Below are 18,830 nucleotides of genomic sequence, written 5' to 3'. Positions count from 1 at the left end.
ACCGTAAAATTGGCCTTATTTTATATGAAGGCCGACAAAACTGTCCACAGCAAGAGAGAAGAGGCGTACCTGATAAACCACCAGCCTTCAAGGTTCTTCTGAATGACCTCAACAATGACTCCTTTCTCAAAAGCAATTTCATCTTTGCCCTCGCTGGAGTAAGGCTGTACTGTGACGTACTTCTCTTCTGTTAGAAAAGGGGAATGACAAAAAAAACAGCTAAGATCTGACAGATGTCATAAATCTAAAACCAAAATACATATTGCAATGAAAGAAAAAGCAAAAGGGAAAGTTTTCATGAAACGCTGGCACCGAATGGTACAGAAGACACTGATACAGAGGTCCGTCTTTCTTCGACTGGATCTAATTTTTGTGAAATGTTTCAGCTGCCAGTTGCACTGGTGTGCTTAGTTCATATGTTAAAATGCTCTCTGGCATTATCAGTATTTAAACTCTTTTAATGAAGCCAAAATAACTTTATAATGCAGTAAAAACCAACTACAAGGAACTATAAATTCATTCCTGTAAGAAAATGTTTTTGCCATTGCAGCAGTTAAAAAGAATTCTCTGGGCTTACGCAGATGGCGTGTGTCGAGGTATTAAGATAATTGCTTACCAAGGATCTAAATAACAATATAAAAGAACTAATAGGTACAACACGCTGCATGAGGACTGTAAGCATTGTACACTGAGCACTAGTTTGATGTTCAACATCCATAAAAAGCAATGAGGCACCACGGTGGTGGTAGAAAAACTTTTTTTTTTTCATTCAAAAGGTCTGTTGTTCTCTAATTAATCCTGAACAAAACCAAAAATGGTCCAATGGAAGGAATGAAAAGAAAAAGTGGCTTAGCTCTGGATTTTTTGACAAAGTAAATAAAAGGTGCAAAAGCAAATAAAAGTTTTCTTTTCTTGTTCTCCCACTATATGTTGGGAGATATATGTTGTATGTGTAGAAGAAAAATTTGTAATTAGCTAATTCACACAATACATGATAGGAAGATTCAGGGTCCGAATCCCCCACCACCACTGAATAAACATTTAATATATTAATTATTGACATATTAATATGTTAATATATATATAAATATATATAAGATGGAGATTAAACACTCTCCATCTTTTTGGAAGCAAACAGACTAATTCCAATTTACCTTTATGTCCAGTGATTTACTACACTGACAATCTGCTATCAGGCACGACATCAATCATAACTCGACATAACAAATGAAATGATGTTAATCATGACAGTTATCAGGCTAACTGTCATGCTAGCATGATAACATTTAATGTTACACTGAGAGTATTCAACCCAAAAACACAAAGCATAAGGGGCAAAATCCCAGTATCTATGGCCTTGTGACAGGAACCATCTCCTCAATCTGCACATAATAGCAAGCAAAGACATCATTTCTACATTCCCATGAGGCCAAGGGGCAGAGTAATACTGCTGTTTCCTGTTATTATAGCAGTTCCTGTCTAAACAGATGGGGGAAGTTTAAAAGAGAGACCAGCAGATAAAAAGTTATTTTCTGTGCAACAATAGCAAATCTATTTATTTAAACCAACTTAATAGCCATTTCATAATTTCAAATATGCTTTATTCCTCTTTCATTTAGGACTTTAACCACATGGTGTTACATCTGGTAGATGAAACACCATGTGGACATATGGGGAGACACTGCCTCAGTGTTTTCCTAAGAAAAAACGTGGAGGGAAATTCTGAATCAGACATCATCTTAACCACAACATGCACTGGCTGCAACAGTATTATAAATTATTCTTGCAGAGTCAGCAAAAAGTTTTTTTTTGTTTTTTTTTGTTGTTGTTTTTTCTGTCAACACATCAACAGAGACAACATCTCTTTCTATTATCCCAAGAGGAACTCACACTGCTAAGAGCTAAATATAGGCCTTCTTTTTTTTTTCTCCTTTGTTCATAATCAAAAGACCGCTAAGACCGGTATTAATTAGGTTTTCTGTTTATCAGTCAGTACTGGTAAACCACTGGTAAACCACTGCAAGATAATTGCTTATTCTTGCTAAAGTCCATACTTGCTGCAAATCTACATACATGTTTAATTTCCTCATAAAAACTAAAATACAGCTCTAAAATGCAGCCGAAGGCATTCCAATGTCGATTATGTAACTACTTTCAGATGACTGGGTAATGATTTTCTGTTAAGCTCAGATTGCTAGTTTCGACTCACGTCCTACGACTGTAATATAGTAGAATAATTTGAGTCTAGCATTAATAGTTGGTGCATGTTAAGGTGCTAATTTAACATTACTGGTTCTTTTTACGTGAGCACTGGTTAGTGGTTAGTCTTTCTGCGTGGCGCTACATGATGAATGGGTTAAGTTGCGAGACAAAACAAGATGCAAAACAGAACAAATATGCACATGTGGAGAGAGGAGCAAACTGAGTCATGTGATGACAGACAATGAAAGAGAATGGTGTGAAAGAGAACAATAACCCAAAGGAAGGAAGGAAGAGAGAGATGGAGACAACGGGTAATTTATCTTAGTTCACCTCGGCTCTGCTGCCGACTGATGACACCCCCCAGCGTCCATCTCCGGTCCAGCCTCTTCAGATGAGCCTTATGTCGCTTAGTAACTGACATATGAACGTGGTTACCAAACAAACAAACATGGAGACATGAAGAGCAGGCATAAACGTTACACAAACACACAGCACACAAATGACATGGGCCAGACCAGAGGAGGCCCGTTATTAGCTACGGAGAAGACATAAAAACAAGACAACAGACCATATCAAAACATGATAAGCAGTTAGACGGGAATGGATGGATGGATGGATGGATGGATGGATGGATGGATGGATGGATGGATGGATGGATGGATGGATGGATGGATGGATGGATGGATGGATGGATGGATGGATGGATGGATGGATGGATGGATGGATGGATGGATGGATGGATGGATGGAAAGGAAGTGTTACAATCAAGACATTTCTGCCACAGCAGTAATTAGGATGTTGTTAAAATGGTTTTCTCGTCCTGTTGCGTCTGGGCATATGGTGCACACATTGCAGAAATGCAGGTTCATTAAGAGAGCTAACTGAGTTCACCACCTGTTGGAGGGGTACAACTGAAATGGTCCATAGTTGGCCTTTGTTATGTTTATAAAACAGGAGAAACCAAAATGATCTCTTTCACCTGGGTCACATATTAAACCAGATGATCTTGAAGTCAGTTTTCATTAAAAAAAAAAAAAATCTAATAAAAGACAAGGCAGCATAGTGATGAATATGTTTATTAATGTGATAAATACTGTTTAGATGTTTCAAATATAATAAAAAAAACCAAGGCCTGGTTCACTACAAATGCTGAATCCCCTTTTAGGTTCATAATTTTGCTCACCATTACCCACCCCTATCAGCATCTTATCCACAATGCAAACAGCATCAGGCACAACCACAGGCATCAAATTCAAGTAGAGGTGGGACATTTTAAAAATTTAATGAGAACCTAAATCTGATCTTCTCTTGCAGTAGACATAAAAGACACAAAGATGGAAGAAAAGGCTTGGGCACATCCACCCATGTGGATCTTTGACCTCTCATCTTTGCACAATCTCTTTCAATCGGTCAGTGTCCTACATTTTCCCACATAAACCACTAATACCTGTTAATGCGCACATAGCTAATAGTAAGGCTCATATAAATACTTTACTGCCATGTAATGGTTTGAATTACACTAAATTATGACTCATCTATAAACTAAGCACCTAATTTTACATCTATTATATGCACTGTATAAACACCCTAAAAATAATTAAAGTTTTATGATTACAGGTGTGCTAGACTGAAAGAAAAGTATATTAATGCTTTCTTGTTAATAAGGGGTATCTACTTTCAATAAATTAAGAGGAGCTCACAGTAGTCTCCTGCTGTATAGAAGGGTCTGGAGGTAAATATATCCTTAGTGAGGACTTTGTGATTATGATGGCTGCACAATCTCTGGTATGCTCAGATTTAATTGTCACAGATGATGTTTAATTCTTGTGTGAATCATACTCGTTCTGAATAGGTAAAAATGTTTTGAAGCCATTATATAAAATCCATTGAGTTAAAAAAAGATCACAAACTCTTGTCTTTTTTTATGGGGCTTATATGCCAGTCTGTTTCTCCCAATACTATCCACTTGTTGCCTGGCAACTACTTGCAGGACAGAAATAGTTTGGCACATAAACCCCCCTCGTTGCCAAACTGTCTTCTTACATTTCAGTTTTGAAAAGTTTGAGCAGATGAAATTTGAGAAATGTAAAATTTCGTGCAGATTTGTTTGGCATACCAATGCCAGCTGTTTGCTCCCCTAAACTTTCCTTTGAGCTGTTGCTTAATCTACTGTTATCATGGCAACATTATGTGTCTTTCAATAGGGAAGCAAATCTATTGTCCAAAACTTATAGCTTACACAAAGTAAAAGAAGGATAATGAGACACTGCCTCACTTTCAAAGGTATGGTACTGTGAGATTTGCTCCCCTACAGATTTTGTCTGTTTCTGCATTTTTTTGTCACACCTAAATGTTGCAAATCATTAAACACATTTTTAAATTTTATATATATATATATATATATATATATATATATATATATATATATATATATATATATATATATATATATATATATATATATATATATATATATATATATATATATATATATATATATATATATATATATATATATATATATATATATATATATATATATATTTCCCAACCAACCTGCCACTTTGTGAAAACATAATTGCCCCCCAGCTGCTTCTTTCTTTAGGGCAACAGGTGCCGTCAAGTATTTATGACAACTGGCAATGAATCTTTTACGTCACTGTGGAGGTATTTTGGCTCACTCTTCTTTGATGTATTGTTTTAATTCAACCACAGTGGAAAAGTCTGTTTAGCACCATGTTACAGAATCAAAAATGTCTGAAATTGGCTTGGCTTTTTTGACTATATTTTTTCCACAGCACCGCCTCTTATTTTCTTTCTTTTCTACGTCCCCTTCTAATATCTGTTTTCCAGAACTCAATTTTTTTTTTCTGTCACCACTGAGCTTCACAGATGGGTGAAGAACTGACAAAGAGGATCTTTATAAGATTCATGCCATTCCCATGACTGAGTAGACACATAAACACTAATTAAACTGACAGATTGTCCCTCCCCATCCCTCCAGCATAAAACTCAAATAACAACTTTTAGCTGCCCCCAACTGAATGGAGAGTTGGCACAGACATGTTTGCATATTTGTTGCAAAAAAACACACAAATACATATACAGGAGCCATTCCAGTCTTGGCCACACCTCATGTATTGTTTTACCTCATCTAGGAGTCATTAAGACGTTCAGTGCCAACAGAATCCTGTGCTCTATAAAAGCTTTTTGTTTGACCAGAGCATTGGCAAATCCTGTATATTTTCCATTAATACTATGCCTTCACTGATTGAACTGTTTCAGGTTGAGTTAAACACTCTTTGTTTTCATTCTACGAATTAGACTTGGCGAAGGCCTATCACTGCGACCAACAGGGAAATAACGCTGACTGGATCCTGACTTCAGTGCTACACGTCAGCCTGTTATTCTGGTGAAAACAAATCTCTATAAAGTGTGTTTGCTATTAAAGCCTTGGATGGCTCTCTGTGACTTCAGTAAACTCACGAACCTTAACATCAACACTCAGCATCAATTTGCAGTGATAAGCAGACAATGCACAAAACACTGTTAAGTCACATCAGAGCTGATTTTCTTTTGTAACCACAGCCGTAATTCAAACAGTATGACTTGTGAAATATGATGTTATTTTTCTGTCTCTGTGCTGATGAAAGCTTGTGCCTCTTTCGTGAGCTCACTCCATGGTGGCCATAGCCGTTAATGCTGCACTGTATCCTTCCTGCCTACGGCTTTACAGTACATCACTTTAGACACTGCGGTCGGGTCCCTCCTGGCACCTCTTGGTGTTTACTCAGGTTTGAATCTACACTCTGTTAGAGTGAAGCTGTAATGGCAGTCAGACAGAGAGAGGTGTTCAGAACTGCTGGACCTCAGCTGTCAGCGTGGACTTGCTGCAGAGAACGCTCATCTGAGTTGTTGCGGATCAAAGGTTAAGCTGTGTGTGTGGGTTCAGTGCTTTGGAAAAAGTATTCACACCCACGAAACCTTTCCACGTTTGGGACCGTTACAAGCGCAAACTCCAGTGAATTCCAATGGGATTTTTATGTGTTAGACCAACATAACTGTGAAGTTACATTCAATTTCAAGTTTAAAAAAATAAAATACAATTTGAAAAGTGTAGCAGTCATATGTATTCAGACGCCTTGATTCAAGATTTTGTAGGACCACCTCCAGGTGGAGTTTATTGGAAAGTATCTCACCTAGTTCGGATTTCCAAAGACTTAATTTTTTCTCTCATTCTAGTCATTTTGCCAGGAGAGCATATTTTACACTGTTACTAGTAGATTTCCCATGTTTAATTTGTCATCAACAACCACTGGAATCTACCATTTTATTTACTTGATTTGGTCTTTTGGTAATTGCGTTGAGTCTCTGTCTTTGTGTTAAATAGAGCAAAACACTTTGCTGTATGAACAGTGATATAAATAAAGTCTGATTGATTGATAGCATGATGCTGCCACCACCCTGTTTCATCATGAGGTGTGTTCAGCATATGCAAAAGTTGAACAAATGTAAGGGGACTTTTCCTGAGCACTGTTAGTTGGATAAGTAACAGAATAGTTGATGATGTATTTAGGTGGGTGACAACAAAAGTCTGTGGAGTGATTTACCTTCCCCTGCTTTGGAAGCACCCAGCTCCAAGTCGTCCCGGGTCCCACTGTGGGAGTTGAGATAGGTAGCTGGGACCCAACCTTGCTCTTCTGCAGTGCTCACAAACCACCAACCTGTCAAAAGGCAACAGAGGCTGTAAAAAAAAAACAAGTCTTGCAGCAAACTTTTGTTTCACAACAAGCGTCAAGGTGCATAAAGTATCAAAATAGTGTAGATAAAGCATCACTAGTAAAGGAAAGGAATAGGTCCCTGTACTGTTAATAAAAAAAAAGCCACAATGAGCTGCTCTTTAATTTTTACAGACACTTCTGATAAGTTGGTTCATATTTGTTTTATTTAGAAGGCTCTTATTTAATATATCATTTTAAACCACAAATCATAAATCAGAACTTGCATAAAAATTCTTGTGAATTTCCTCACACGATGACCACTTCCACTGCCAAGAACATCAGAATGAACACTGCCAGGCTACGGGTCGACTCAAAGTTTTCTTTTCTCTCTGCATTTCATCACAATCTGCCAAGCATTTTATTGGGCAGGACACAGCCGAAATGCTATTCTCAGGCCAAATTGTCCATTTGCTTTGCAGGAGATGACATGATTTAATTGTAGTCAGAACGATGACAATTTTCTGCTGAGAGCCTCAAAAAGGGGATATGGGGATTCACTTTAAAGTCAGATTTTAACGAAATGAATAAGTGAGTGAGTGCTAAAGTACATGTGTGTGCTCATTATGTCTCAACATTTCTGCCAAATAAGCAATTCATGTTAATGCCCTCCTCTAAAGTTGGGTACACTCTGTGAAGCTCTGCGAAACTCTGACCTGATATATCTTTGTTCATGAGTCAAAAATGCGGGTTAACAGTTCTAATATGCAACAGTGTGCAAAATAAACTGCGTGAGCACCATCTGAAGAAATGTAGCATAAAACTGTCAAAAACTGTCACTTTCACAACAATTTTAATGTGGTTTTCTCAACATAATGAGAGATAATTCAAACCAGATTTTTACATGCTAAAAAAAAATCACCTTCTTTATTATCTTATATAAGATTAATCTTTTCCTGTTTTAGATCAAATATATAACTGTTTCTACTTAAGTTTTTATTATTTTTTCACATTCAAAATTTGATGTATAATTCCTAATTTTTTTGAAAAACTGCCTGTAAAACTGATTGACTTAAACATTTCTAATAAGTTTATGACATTACTTTGAGATCTTGTGCAACCGAGTCAGGTTTGAGGGCTTTCTTGATCACACACCTTTTCAGCTCTGCTTACAAATCTCTTATGGAACTGGGATCAAGGTTTTGCGATGGCCACTCTGAAACAATGACTTTGTTGTTTTTGGGCCAACTTATGACTAATCTGGTGCTTTCCTTAGAGTTATTGTCAATTTGGAAGCCCAATATGTACCCAAGATTTAACATCCTGGCTGATGTCTTGAGGTTTTGCTTCACAGTTTCCACAAAGTAGTCTCTTCTCATTATGCAATCTCATTTGGTGAAGTGCATCAGTCCTTCTGCAGCAATGACTGATGCTACAGAAGGACTGACGCTAAATTTAGTTGGGTCCACAATTTTCTTCCTGATATATTATCAGATTTTCTTTAAGTTCCATGATGTCACATGAGAAAAGTTGGGTGAATTTAATTTAAAAAAAAAGCTAATTTAGTTGTTTTTTTGTTGTTGTTTTTTTTTTTACATGCTAATGCATATAAAAATGCATATTACTAAGCATAGTAATAGTAGTGCATGTAAACATCTAAATTTAAAGAAAGTAAAATTAAATCTTTAAAAACTGTATCTCATTATTCTGCCATTTAGAGAAAATAAATACTTTGGTAATCCTAATAGACCGAAAGGAAGACATTAAGAGCAAAAGGTTGTGTTTTTTATGAAAATACAAGATGTTGGCCATCTAAATGTGTGTTTTTATATTTTAATAAATAAATAATGAGATGTAATTGGTTTGAAACACCAAATTTGCATGGCTCTTGAGGAACTTACAAATTTAACAAATACTCCACATTGTTGAGTAGGATACTCAACAATGTGGATTACCAATAATTGTTAGTTAATAATTAATTACACAAATAAATGTGGAGTCAATCTATGATTGGGAAACGCCCACAGATTCCTGTAAAAGAAAAAGCTGGCAGAAAAAAAGTGCTATATTTTATATGCCACACACCCACCCACCCCCACACACACACACATACATACATACACACTATTTGTTGTGGTAACAGGATTACAAAATGGCTGAGAGCTGTGTAGACGACCCATAAAGAGGACAGAACTGTTCCATGACACTTTCACAGCTGGTCCAAACCTCACGTCTACAGTATTGTGAGAAAGTCTCATGGTCCAAAGAGCTGTTTTTGCTTATGGTTATCCAAAATAGTTATGAAAAGAACAGGATGGAAATGAATACATTTATGAAACATCAAAGAAGAAATAAACGTAGAAATGGAAAAATGGAAAAAAGAAACAGACTGACCCAGAGGAGCATAATTGAAAAGTGGAACTAAAATTTGTATTGTTTTCACTATTTGTTTTTTGTTTGTTTTTTTAATTACAAAGCTGAAAAGCATGAAATTCATTGGCATTTAGCACCGTTCAGTCTGAAACTGCCAAACTATGTTCAGGAGTTACCTAATATAAGTACCTCAAACTTTTGAAAACATGAGCGAAAAAAGAGCATTATGAAGAACAAATAACTTTACATTAATCAGACCTCGTGTTGAGGAGAAGTTTAAAACAAGATAAGGTTTTGAAACAATCTCACAACTTCATCAACTCAATCAGAGAGCCAAAGTGGCCACGGTATCCCAGAGGAGCTAAAATGAACATAACCATCATTAGTGGTTTTGTCTTGTCCACTTTCGCGATGGGTGTAGGATTTGAACTCATTTCTTTGAGAAGATTGATTCAGCTGTTGGCATAAAAACTCAAAATATGTTCACGATTCCAACATTTGATGACTAACATAACCATCAAATTGACTTCCCGTCTCTTTGCCCGTCCAACCAAATTAAGCTGGAAGCTAAAGGAACCGCAGACGCTCTGTTGACAGTCATAAGAATGTAGTTCTCAATGGTGGCGACAACGAATAAAATACTTCCAGATCTGTTTGCAGCTTGATGTATAGTCTCTGGCATGAATGTAAAAAAATGATTTGTCTGATACACTTGCAGAGTCTTGTAGATTACAACATATGGCTCACTTTTCATACGGACACTTGAAAAAATGGAAACTGCAAATATGGGAATACTAATTGGGAGGAACAAAGGCGGTATTCAAGAAGGCATACAATAAAAAAAGGAATGTCATAGAAGAAAAAAGTAAAGTATAAATATTTTTAATTCTCTGACATTTTCTTCCCATCCTTATCCAGACAACATGAAATTCCACATATTTCTATAACTTGCAGATGGATATAAATTGTCGGTTAAGCAACAGTAAAACACATTAAATGCTCCACATAAAGATTTTTTAGCAGTAGTAAGCCACTCACTTTGGAGGGCTGAGGGCTCTAAGATTTGCTTATTAGCAGTCGGAAACATAGGGAGCCATGTATTATTCTCAGTCTTTGTACCAAAGCTTTGATTTGATTCAAAATGCCACGCCTATAAATCAGAATGAAACTAAACACCACACAAAACACATCATGCTGCCCAAAGAATTCAAATCAAAAGAAATAACTGGCTGATTCCCTTTCCCCACAGTGCAAATCAAAGCCTTTAAAAATATGAGCAATATAATTAATTAGCTTTTAATTGCAGTGACATCATCGCTTTAAATCACTTCAAACTTTCCAGTTTTGAAACGTTGCAATAGATCATTAGGTCAGTGCAAGCCTTTAATTAACTCTCAAGTGCTTAACAGCTCATAAACTCAACTCTGTTTTTGGTACAACAATAATAATGACTCAGCAGGACCAAAGCATTGCTTACCTGCAAAGTGTCCTTTTTGTCCGCTTAAAAATGTAATATGTATAAGAGTTAGGTATTTGGATATGCTTTATTTGAAACACCCAGTTGAAAGCGCATTTTGACATAAAGCATATGCTGCTAATCTAAGATTACTGATTCAAGAGGTTTATAATATTTAACCATCCCTCCATATGGCAACCGCTTAGCCTGAGTTCACCGAACCTCAAAAGAAGCAATAAATACCCCAAAACACAAATGCACATAATGTAACTTTGAAGTTTTATATCAGGTTGCAATTAAAGAGTACTATAGGGGATAAGAAAATTCTTTACATCTTTGTCCTCATGTATTAATTCACAGAAGGTCTGTTGTTTACAGGCAGCATTAACTGGTAGAGATACAGCTTTAGGAAGCCATGCGATATAAGTTGTATGTTTCCAGTAAAACACACCTTGAAATTCCCAACATCTTACATCATACTCTCATGAGGTCTGGCCGAAATGGAGGTTACAATCCTTACTTTTTAAATGTTGATTTCAGACCTGATAGGGTTAACATTTCGTGTTCTTTATAGCAATACAACTCCTCAACTGAGGTCATTGCAAAAGAAACAGCTGTTTTGTGTGTGGGTCTCCTGCTGCCAAGACAGCAATTTTGCAGAATTACACAATCCTGACTTTCAGATGAAATCACGCTCTCAAGTCTGCGTGGATCTCTGGAACTTGTTAACTTACATGTAAATGTGCTTGTAGGATCCACAGGGCCTTGGTATAAATGTTTCAGATTACAAACTATTTAATAGCCGACGGATTTCAAGTGTAAAAAGAATGTAACAGTTTGCTGTGTCACAGTTATGTCAAATGATGTCCTTAATGGAAGCCAAGAAAGGATAGACCAATGGTGCAAATCATTGGAGTCGAGGGAGTAAAGTTCTACATTTCAGTACCCAAAGGTGAAACAGAAGATAAATTATAATTAGATTAAGTAAGTTATGAACTGTCCCCTCCTTGCTTCTGATAAACTGAACAGATGGGGGTGAAAACAAAAGCATAGATAATAACGAGGAGTGTGAGTGTTTGCACAACTGCATCTGTCAGTGCAGCTGTCTGATTCTGATAACGATGCAGTGATGTTTCCTCACGGTAAAAGTTAAACTCTTGGTCCATTATTTACAAAGAAGAGAAAGAAGAAATTTGTCATTTTTCAACAGTGTGGTTACAGATTTGTAGTGGGGACCAAACAGTGACAGGGTATCAAGATGAAAAAATAAAAAATAACTTTCTGCTATGCCAATTCTATGGTAACAAATATTTTCAATGAAATTGTTTAAAATATTTTTGGTTTAAAAAAAAAAAACATGGAAAGTGTTTTTGAGTCACTGTTGCAAGCAATGTTTGTGATTCTGTACATTCAAATTCATGTATTTTCTGTGGAATACAGATTCAAATGATCCGTGGAAAAATTGCCTATTTTTAATAAAAGTATTTGAAAGATAGTAAAAATTGGGAAGCTTGGTATGAGTAGTACTTGAAACATTCTTGGCTGGTCCTTACAAAGCATCCAATCTGGGACTGCTATCCGTTTTTCATTTATTTGGCCCAGAGAGCAGAAATAATAAAGACATGTATTTTAGCTTCTGTGGTTAGGACATTTTTTATATTTGGTGTGAGCTAATAAAATGGACAGCCATAAGCATTTTTGGAAGGGGGTCTCAGTTATTCACAGATTTTAGCTATTCGTAAGTGGTTGTGGTCTCAAAACCCTGCGAATACTAGTGGTCCACTGAATGAGTAATTTTTGTATGTATTATTTTTGCTGTGTTTTGAAATAAACAAGCATATTAAAGTTACAATAGATGATGATGCTGATTGCGTCTACCCGCCTCAATAATAATAGTAAGTACACATTCGAACTTTGTCCTTTGGGGCAATTTTAAAACAACAGCTGAGAAGCTACAAGCACAAGTCTGTTACATCCGTCTAAATGCCCAAAACAATAAATAACTGCTGCAATTAGCTTGTTATGATTCTATTGGTCTATGATAAGCAGAATGACAAAAAATTTATTATGTTGTGATAATCTCTTGAAGGTCCATCCTACTCTAACTATATTTATAAATCCTAAGAACTTCTCAACATTTAAACACAGTTTGCATTTGTAGCCTCTGCTATTTTAGGTTTAGTACTTTGAATAACACAATGGATACTATCACAACCATAATCAAAGATCAACCTCCAACAATCGTAATAGTAGGAAACTCAATGGCCTGCCTTAACAGTGTTATGCGTAACATGGATATGAATTAAAAAAAAGAAAAAAGAAAAATAGTTTTAGGCTAGTTGTGCTTTCATTTGTAATTAATGGTTGCTGTGAAGAACTTAAACTTGCCAGTGCAAGTTTTACATACTAGAGCAAAATTAAGCAAGTTTTTAACCCCTTAAATGGGGGTGAAAAAGGCAGAATATTCAAATAATCTAGATTTGTCCCATGGATGGGATACTGGCAGTTAAGGGGTTAAAGTTTGACAGCACAAGGCGCGACTTGTTGAAATTCGAACAGATGTGATTGTCTTTCACATATACAGATCTATGTATGACAACTTACTATTAAAGTATCCATTCAAAAATATGAAATGTACAAAAAAAATACAAATACATGCTTTCAGAAAAAATACAAATACATGCTTTCAGAAGTCCCTCTAAAACCCTAAACTGCTTGTATATAAATAAAAAAAACTTATCTTATGGCATCGTTATAAATTTTGCTTTTCTCTGCATGCTTCACAGAGAAAAATATTACATGGATCTAACGTTGAGAACTGAACAAGAAGATGTAAAAGAAGAGGCTCCAACTGATTAAATGATTATTAGTTGAAATACTCTGAAAGTATGTAGGAGTACCTACGGTTGGAGCCACTTCAGGCTGGAGATTAAGTAATTCTGCAACCTTTGAATAGCACCTGTGTCAATTATGAAGCAGTGGAGCATTTGTGTAGTAAGTTTAACTTCTCATGCTGAAGAATATTTTAACATGGCCACCAAAAACGGTGACAGACGGGTTTGGCTGTGTATAAAATTGTTAGTTTATTAGAATCTGATACTGAGAAGTATCAGATTCTAAAACAGACATTTCTGGTCTACCTAAAGCTTTGCATTCTCTTGCATCACTAAGACGCAAGGCAGACAGAGCGTGATGGGGGTATAATAGGTTTTGACAGCTGAAATATGTTTTGTTTTTTTGTTTTGTTTTTTCTTGCTTGAGAGTGAGCAAAAACATAACCAGTCCTTACAAAGGTTTCAAACATAGCAGTAACTTTCAGCATGCAAGGAATTATGCCCATATTCGATGCCACTTTCAATAAGAGCAGCACATCACTCCGACGTTAAACAATATTTAAATTGCACAGCCGTAAAAGATTGATTGCAGAGTTAAACTGTAGATGAAGTTCAACTGAAGGTGCATCTAGGCGAGGTAATGTGAAAAATAACTTGAGAATTACATTTCTGGGTCATACATGTAAACAAATGCATACCAGACTCAAAGTGTAATTTATTTCTCGTATATTCCACTCATGCAAGTGAGTATATTATACAAATGACAAATGTACATTGTGAGGTAAGAGTAGTCTTAATGCATGTTTGTCTGTTATGGTCAGGTTCCTGATTATGAACGGGAGAAGAACACAGTCAGTACCATGAAGTAACTTTGTTTATGACTTGAAATGATGAGGAATGCCTGGGCTCAGCAGAAATACAGATATATGACCCCGCTGTTAAGGAGAGACAAAAATTCCATTTGTTTCCAATTGTCTGAATTTATCAGCAGTAGATCTGAAATCAAAGCACGAATAGGTAAATCATGCGATCTAATGCACCCACCAGCAGTTACCCGAGGCGCAGGGGCGAGGAAAGGTGGGAGCCAAAAATGGCACAAAACGACATTTTAGACCTATGTTGACAAAAAGAACAACCTTCACTTCTACCAGCTTCTGAAAGGACTCCCTCATGTTCTGAACGGAGCCTTGGTCTATGGCTCATCTGCTTTCCTTGCTCCACTGGTTGACACACAGCAGTCCTTCAGCATAAGGACTGACTTTTTAAAAAGTCCAGCCAGTCAACCTTTGATTCAGAGAAGTTGTTTTTGTCTCTTCTGAAGGACTTCTGACCACTACTGTGACTACTTTTACAACTTCTATATTTGTTGTGCCTCTGAAAGATGCAACATATAGAAGCTGCTGTCTGGACTGAAAAGCCTGGTTTAAGCCGCCCATTTGACTTTCCATATCTAAAAATACAGTTTAAGGTTAATTTCTTTGGATGGTCGTTAGTCTTTCCTGTGTTAGCCTGAAGGAATGTGAAGGATGGGGATTGCTCTGACTGGATAATGTGTCTTCCATCTGCTGCGGCAACCTCTGCACAAGAAAAATCTGACATTTAACACTTGGCAAGCGTCGTTGACAAGAATTATAGGTTTTTTCCTCTGTTATACAAGGAAACATGTTCCTGCTGAAACTGCAAATACCAAGCTGGTAAACTGAAGGTTCGAGGAAAAACAGCAAAGACGTTGCCTCTTAGCTGTTCCTCCACATCCGGTACAGAAGTGGAGTAAACATCATTATATTTAAGCTTTGAAGTTTCCCCGAAACGAGAATCTGCAAAGAGGCAGCATTTCACAATTTCTACATTCCTTGACAACAAACTGTTCGCCAGTATAAAACATCTGTCATTCTATTGAGTTCTGAAGAGCTGAAGATAAGGTGTCATTGCACCCAATAAATACTACAGATTGTTAGCTCCCAAACTAAAAACAATGTTTATAACCCTAATTACAGTCCTATGTCTCTTTTTTACTGTTTAATTGCTTTTGCCAGAGTATGAGAGTATTGGCTATGCCACATAATATTTGGACTGTTTGTTGTGTCCCATATTATTGATAGAGACCAATTAACCAAAAATGCATGCTTTTGAACATAGGAAAGAAGCACTCGCACTTGCACTGAATATACAAACTCAAGGAGTGTAAGGCTAGACTGATTAGGACTAAGATACAAAACTGCAAGGAAACATTACTAACCACTTTGCCACCTTGGAGCCCTCAGCTATTAGTGTAAAATCAAGATAATGTGCCAGAGCTGCAGCTTTAATTGTTGCTTCCAAGGGCCTCAAAAAATTGTGCACTTACAGAATTGCTGTGGTTTTGATTTTTTGTCACATTTAATGTTATAAAAGAATAAGAACATTTCCAAACCAGAAAAAAATAACTTTGGAAAATATAAAAAGCAATTCTCAATCAATGACTTTATTTATTAGGAAGAAAAACAAACCAAGTCAACCTGGCCCAAAAGTTTTAAAACATTTTTCCAGTAGGCAGTAGGCACCATTGTCCTGATATAATTACAGACCTTTGATGTTTTTGTTTTTTTGCTGTCTGTTTGTTTTTTGACCAGCAGTGGTTTTAATTCATTAAATAGATAAAAGATTGTGGTGGACTTCAGGAAAACGTGTAATATTCCATAATACCCCATGTCATATAAAGAAAACATTGACAGAGCACTGAGAGCAAAATCCCGTGAGTTGCTCTTGAGGTGAAATTAACCTGTCTGCAACTATGACAGTTTTTCTAGCAGTATATGTGCAAATTATTTTTTTAAATAATTTCTGGCAGCTTTAATTATGGTGCAAAGATTAAAACTGATGAATTTAAAGTGTGTGAACTGACCTGCAAAGCTGCTAGCCTGCATTTGGATTGCATCCTTTCCAGAGAGTGTAAATGTAGGAGGCGTCCTGGAGGATCCATTAAGCCATTATAATGAACCAACCTCTCTGAACCACTAACTTTGGCAGCAAATTGCTTTTTCCATTTTCTGTCCGAGTTTCTTGCAGAAAGCTAATCCTGAGCCAACATCTCCTCACTCATAAAGTAGGCAGATAATAGGGACAGCAGAAGGAGGAAGGACACAGTTTATGATTTAAAGACGAAAATGTTGATTCAACACGTCGTGGAACTGCTCAATTTTTATCTTCACAAATCTTTGTGACATAATGTTTTGACAACCATCTTACTGCTGGTTGTTACAACCGGTGATGCCATCATGCACGCGCTGATCTAATTTAAAACGATTCAGTCTGCTTTAATCCCAACAATCCACTGAGTTGCATAAGCTACTGTTCCAACTGAAACAAAGAGCACAACAACGAACTGTATCGTCAAGGCAGTGCAATGGAAAATACTCGCTTGGCTTGGGACAGCAGGCTGGAAAAGTAGAGAAAGCTGAGCTCGCCCATAAGTCTGACCTAGATTTCCTGTCCTGTAAAAGCCATATGTTATCTAACCAAAGTAAGAAAAGGCTGATAGCTGCAGGAGACTGCATTTGCAGTCAATATTTAGAGTACAGTAACTGTACGGCAGGATGTCTGTTAAGGTCTTCAATGTTGGAAAAATAATTTTAAAAAGTTTAGCTTTCCATTGACAAAGTTATGCAAACATATTTATACCTCTGGATTATTCAAAGTTTCTCCATTACAACTACAAGCTTTAATGTATGGTATTGTATGTGATGAAATAATACAAAGTACTGTATATGCTTGTAAAGGAAAACTACTGATGTTTTTTTGTTATTCTTATGTGTACATAAATTGAATCCAGGGCAGTCAGTTGGTTTAAGAGGTCCGCTAATAAGTAGATTTCAGTTAACCCTTTGTGTCAAATAATCTGTGTAGCAATTAATCTGTCGAGTAGAGAAGATTAGTGCACAAACCCGATCATGAAGACCAAGAGCAACATGAGACAGGTCAGATGTAACATACTGAAGAAGTCTAAACCAAAGTTTAGTCTTCAAACAATAACCCAAGCATCTGACACACCACTGTTCTGTCTTTTATGCATAAACAGAAAGTATGTGGAATGACTGCAAGCCTAGCCAGGCATGGCTGTCCATGCCTGGCTAGGCTTGCAGTCAAGAAGCTATGCAAGACAGCAAAGAAGGCCAAGATAACGCTGCATTGATCCACAGCTCAGGTGGGAAAATCAGGCGACATGACAAATATAAGGTGTCACAAATTTGTCCTGTTTCAAAGAGAAGCAAAAGGAAGCTTACCACAACATCCCCACGCTGCGTGTAGTATTAGGCTGTGGGGATGCTGTTCTTCAACATGGATAGCAAAGCATGTCAGATGACAGGTAGATGAAAGAGATGGGGATAAATACAGAGCAATTCTGAAAATAAAAAAAACTCAAGCTGAGAGCTTTGAGACTAAGGTGGACGTTCACTTTCTAGCAGAACAACCATCAGTTTTCACCCAAAGCTACATAGAAGTAGTTTAAATCAAAGCATAGAATGGTGTGTTAACAAAAAACTCCAGGTTTAAATGCAATTTAAATCTGTGGTAAGAATTAGAAATCTATGTCTACAGAGTTAGCTTTTTGTAAGGTTTTACAGATCTTTCAGTCTTTAGATGGGCAAATCTAACAGAGACTACCACAAAAACTGCTTTTGAAAAAATGCCGGTAGGAGAGGTGAAAAAATTAGGGTGGAAGACTAGTTATTGAAGTTCTTTTCCATTCAAAATCACTGAGCACACAGACTCGTACTGATTTAAATCTGCAGAACTTGAAAATCTACGCAACCCATTTCATCAAATGAAGCAGACACTTTTAGTGCCTCTAATTCAGCACATTCGCCATGTAGCTCCGTATTACACTGAGCAATCTGTCAGACACCATTAAAGGGTTTCTACTTATCCTGCGAGGAAGTGGATCCTAAATCAAGTGAGCCCTCAACTCTTCTCAGGACACACTTGGTCTTGTTAGTGTTGGCAGAGGGATATGGCGTAATATCACCCAGCCAAATGAAGCAGTTTCAGCTGACTTACTCTGCAGGAGGTGTGCAGATTTTAGAGAGGAATAAGTGCAGAAAAGGGTTGTGTTTATTCATGCAAAAGGATGATTGTGCAATAAAACTGTCAAAGAGACTGTTAGTATATATTTAAAACCCTGTCTTCTAATATTTTCCTTTCTATGCCACATGTAGCTAGAAAATATAGAAGAATCCCAAATTATTTTGTTAGCGATTTTGTTGCTTT

General features: G+C 36.7%; 1 protein-coding gene across 3 annotated transcripts in view; it reads right to left on the bottom strand.

Annotated features, from left to right (window-relative positions):
- The window catches only part of sh3pxd2ab (SH3 and PX domains 2Ab), an 84,100-nt gene that overhangs the window by 4,889 nt on the left and 60,381 nt on the right, over positions 1 to 18,830 (bottom strand). For 2 of the 3 annotated variants that reach the window (XM_055030321.1, XM_055030323.1), the window contains 3 exons: positions 6,813 to 6,926; positions 2,533 to 2,616; positions 70 to 187 (listed from right to left, as the gene is read on the bottom strand). In XM_055030321.1, coding sequence (XP_054886296.1) covers positions 70 to 187; positions 2,533 to 2,616; positions 6,813 to 6,926 — 316 coding nt within the window. The remainder of the gene's footprint in view (positions 1 to 69; positions 188 to 2,532; positions 2,617 to 6,812; positions 6,927 to 18,830) is intronic. The other variant, XM_055030322.1, reaches the window with a different exon arrangement.

The sequence above is a fragment of the Poeciliopsis prolifica genome, unplaced genomic scaffold, assembly GCF_027474105.1.
Source record: "Poeciliopsis prolifica strain line A6 unplaced genomic scaffold, Auburn_PproV2 SCAFFOLD005, whole genome shotgun sequence".
Taxonomy (NCBI): Eukaryota; Metazoa; Chordata; class Actinopteri; order Cyprinodontiformes; family Poeciliidae; genus Poeciliopsis; species Poeciliopsis prolifica.
This window is presented reverse-complemented; position numbering and strand designations above follow the sequence as displayed.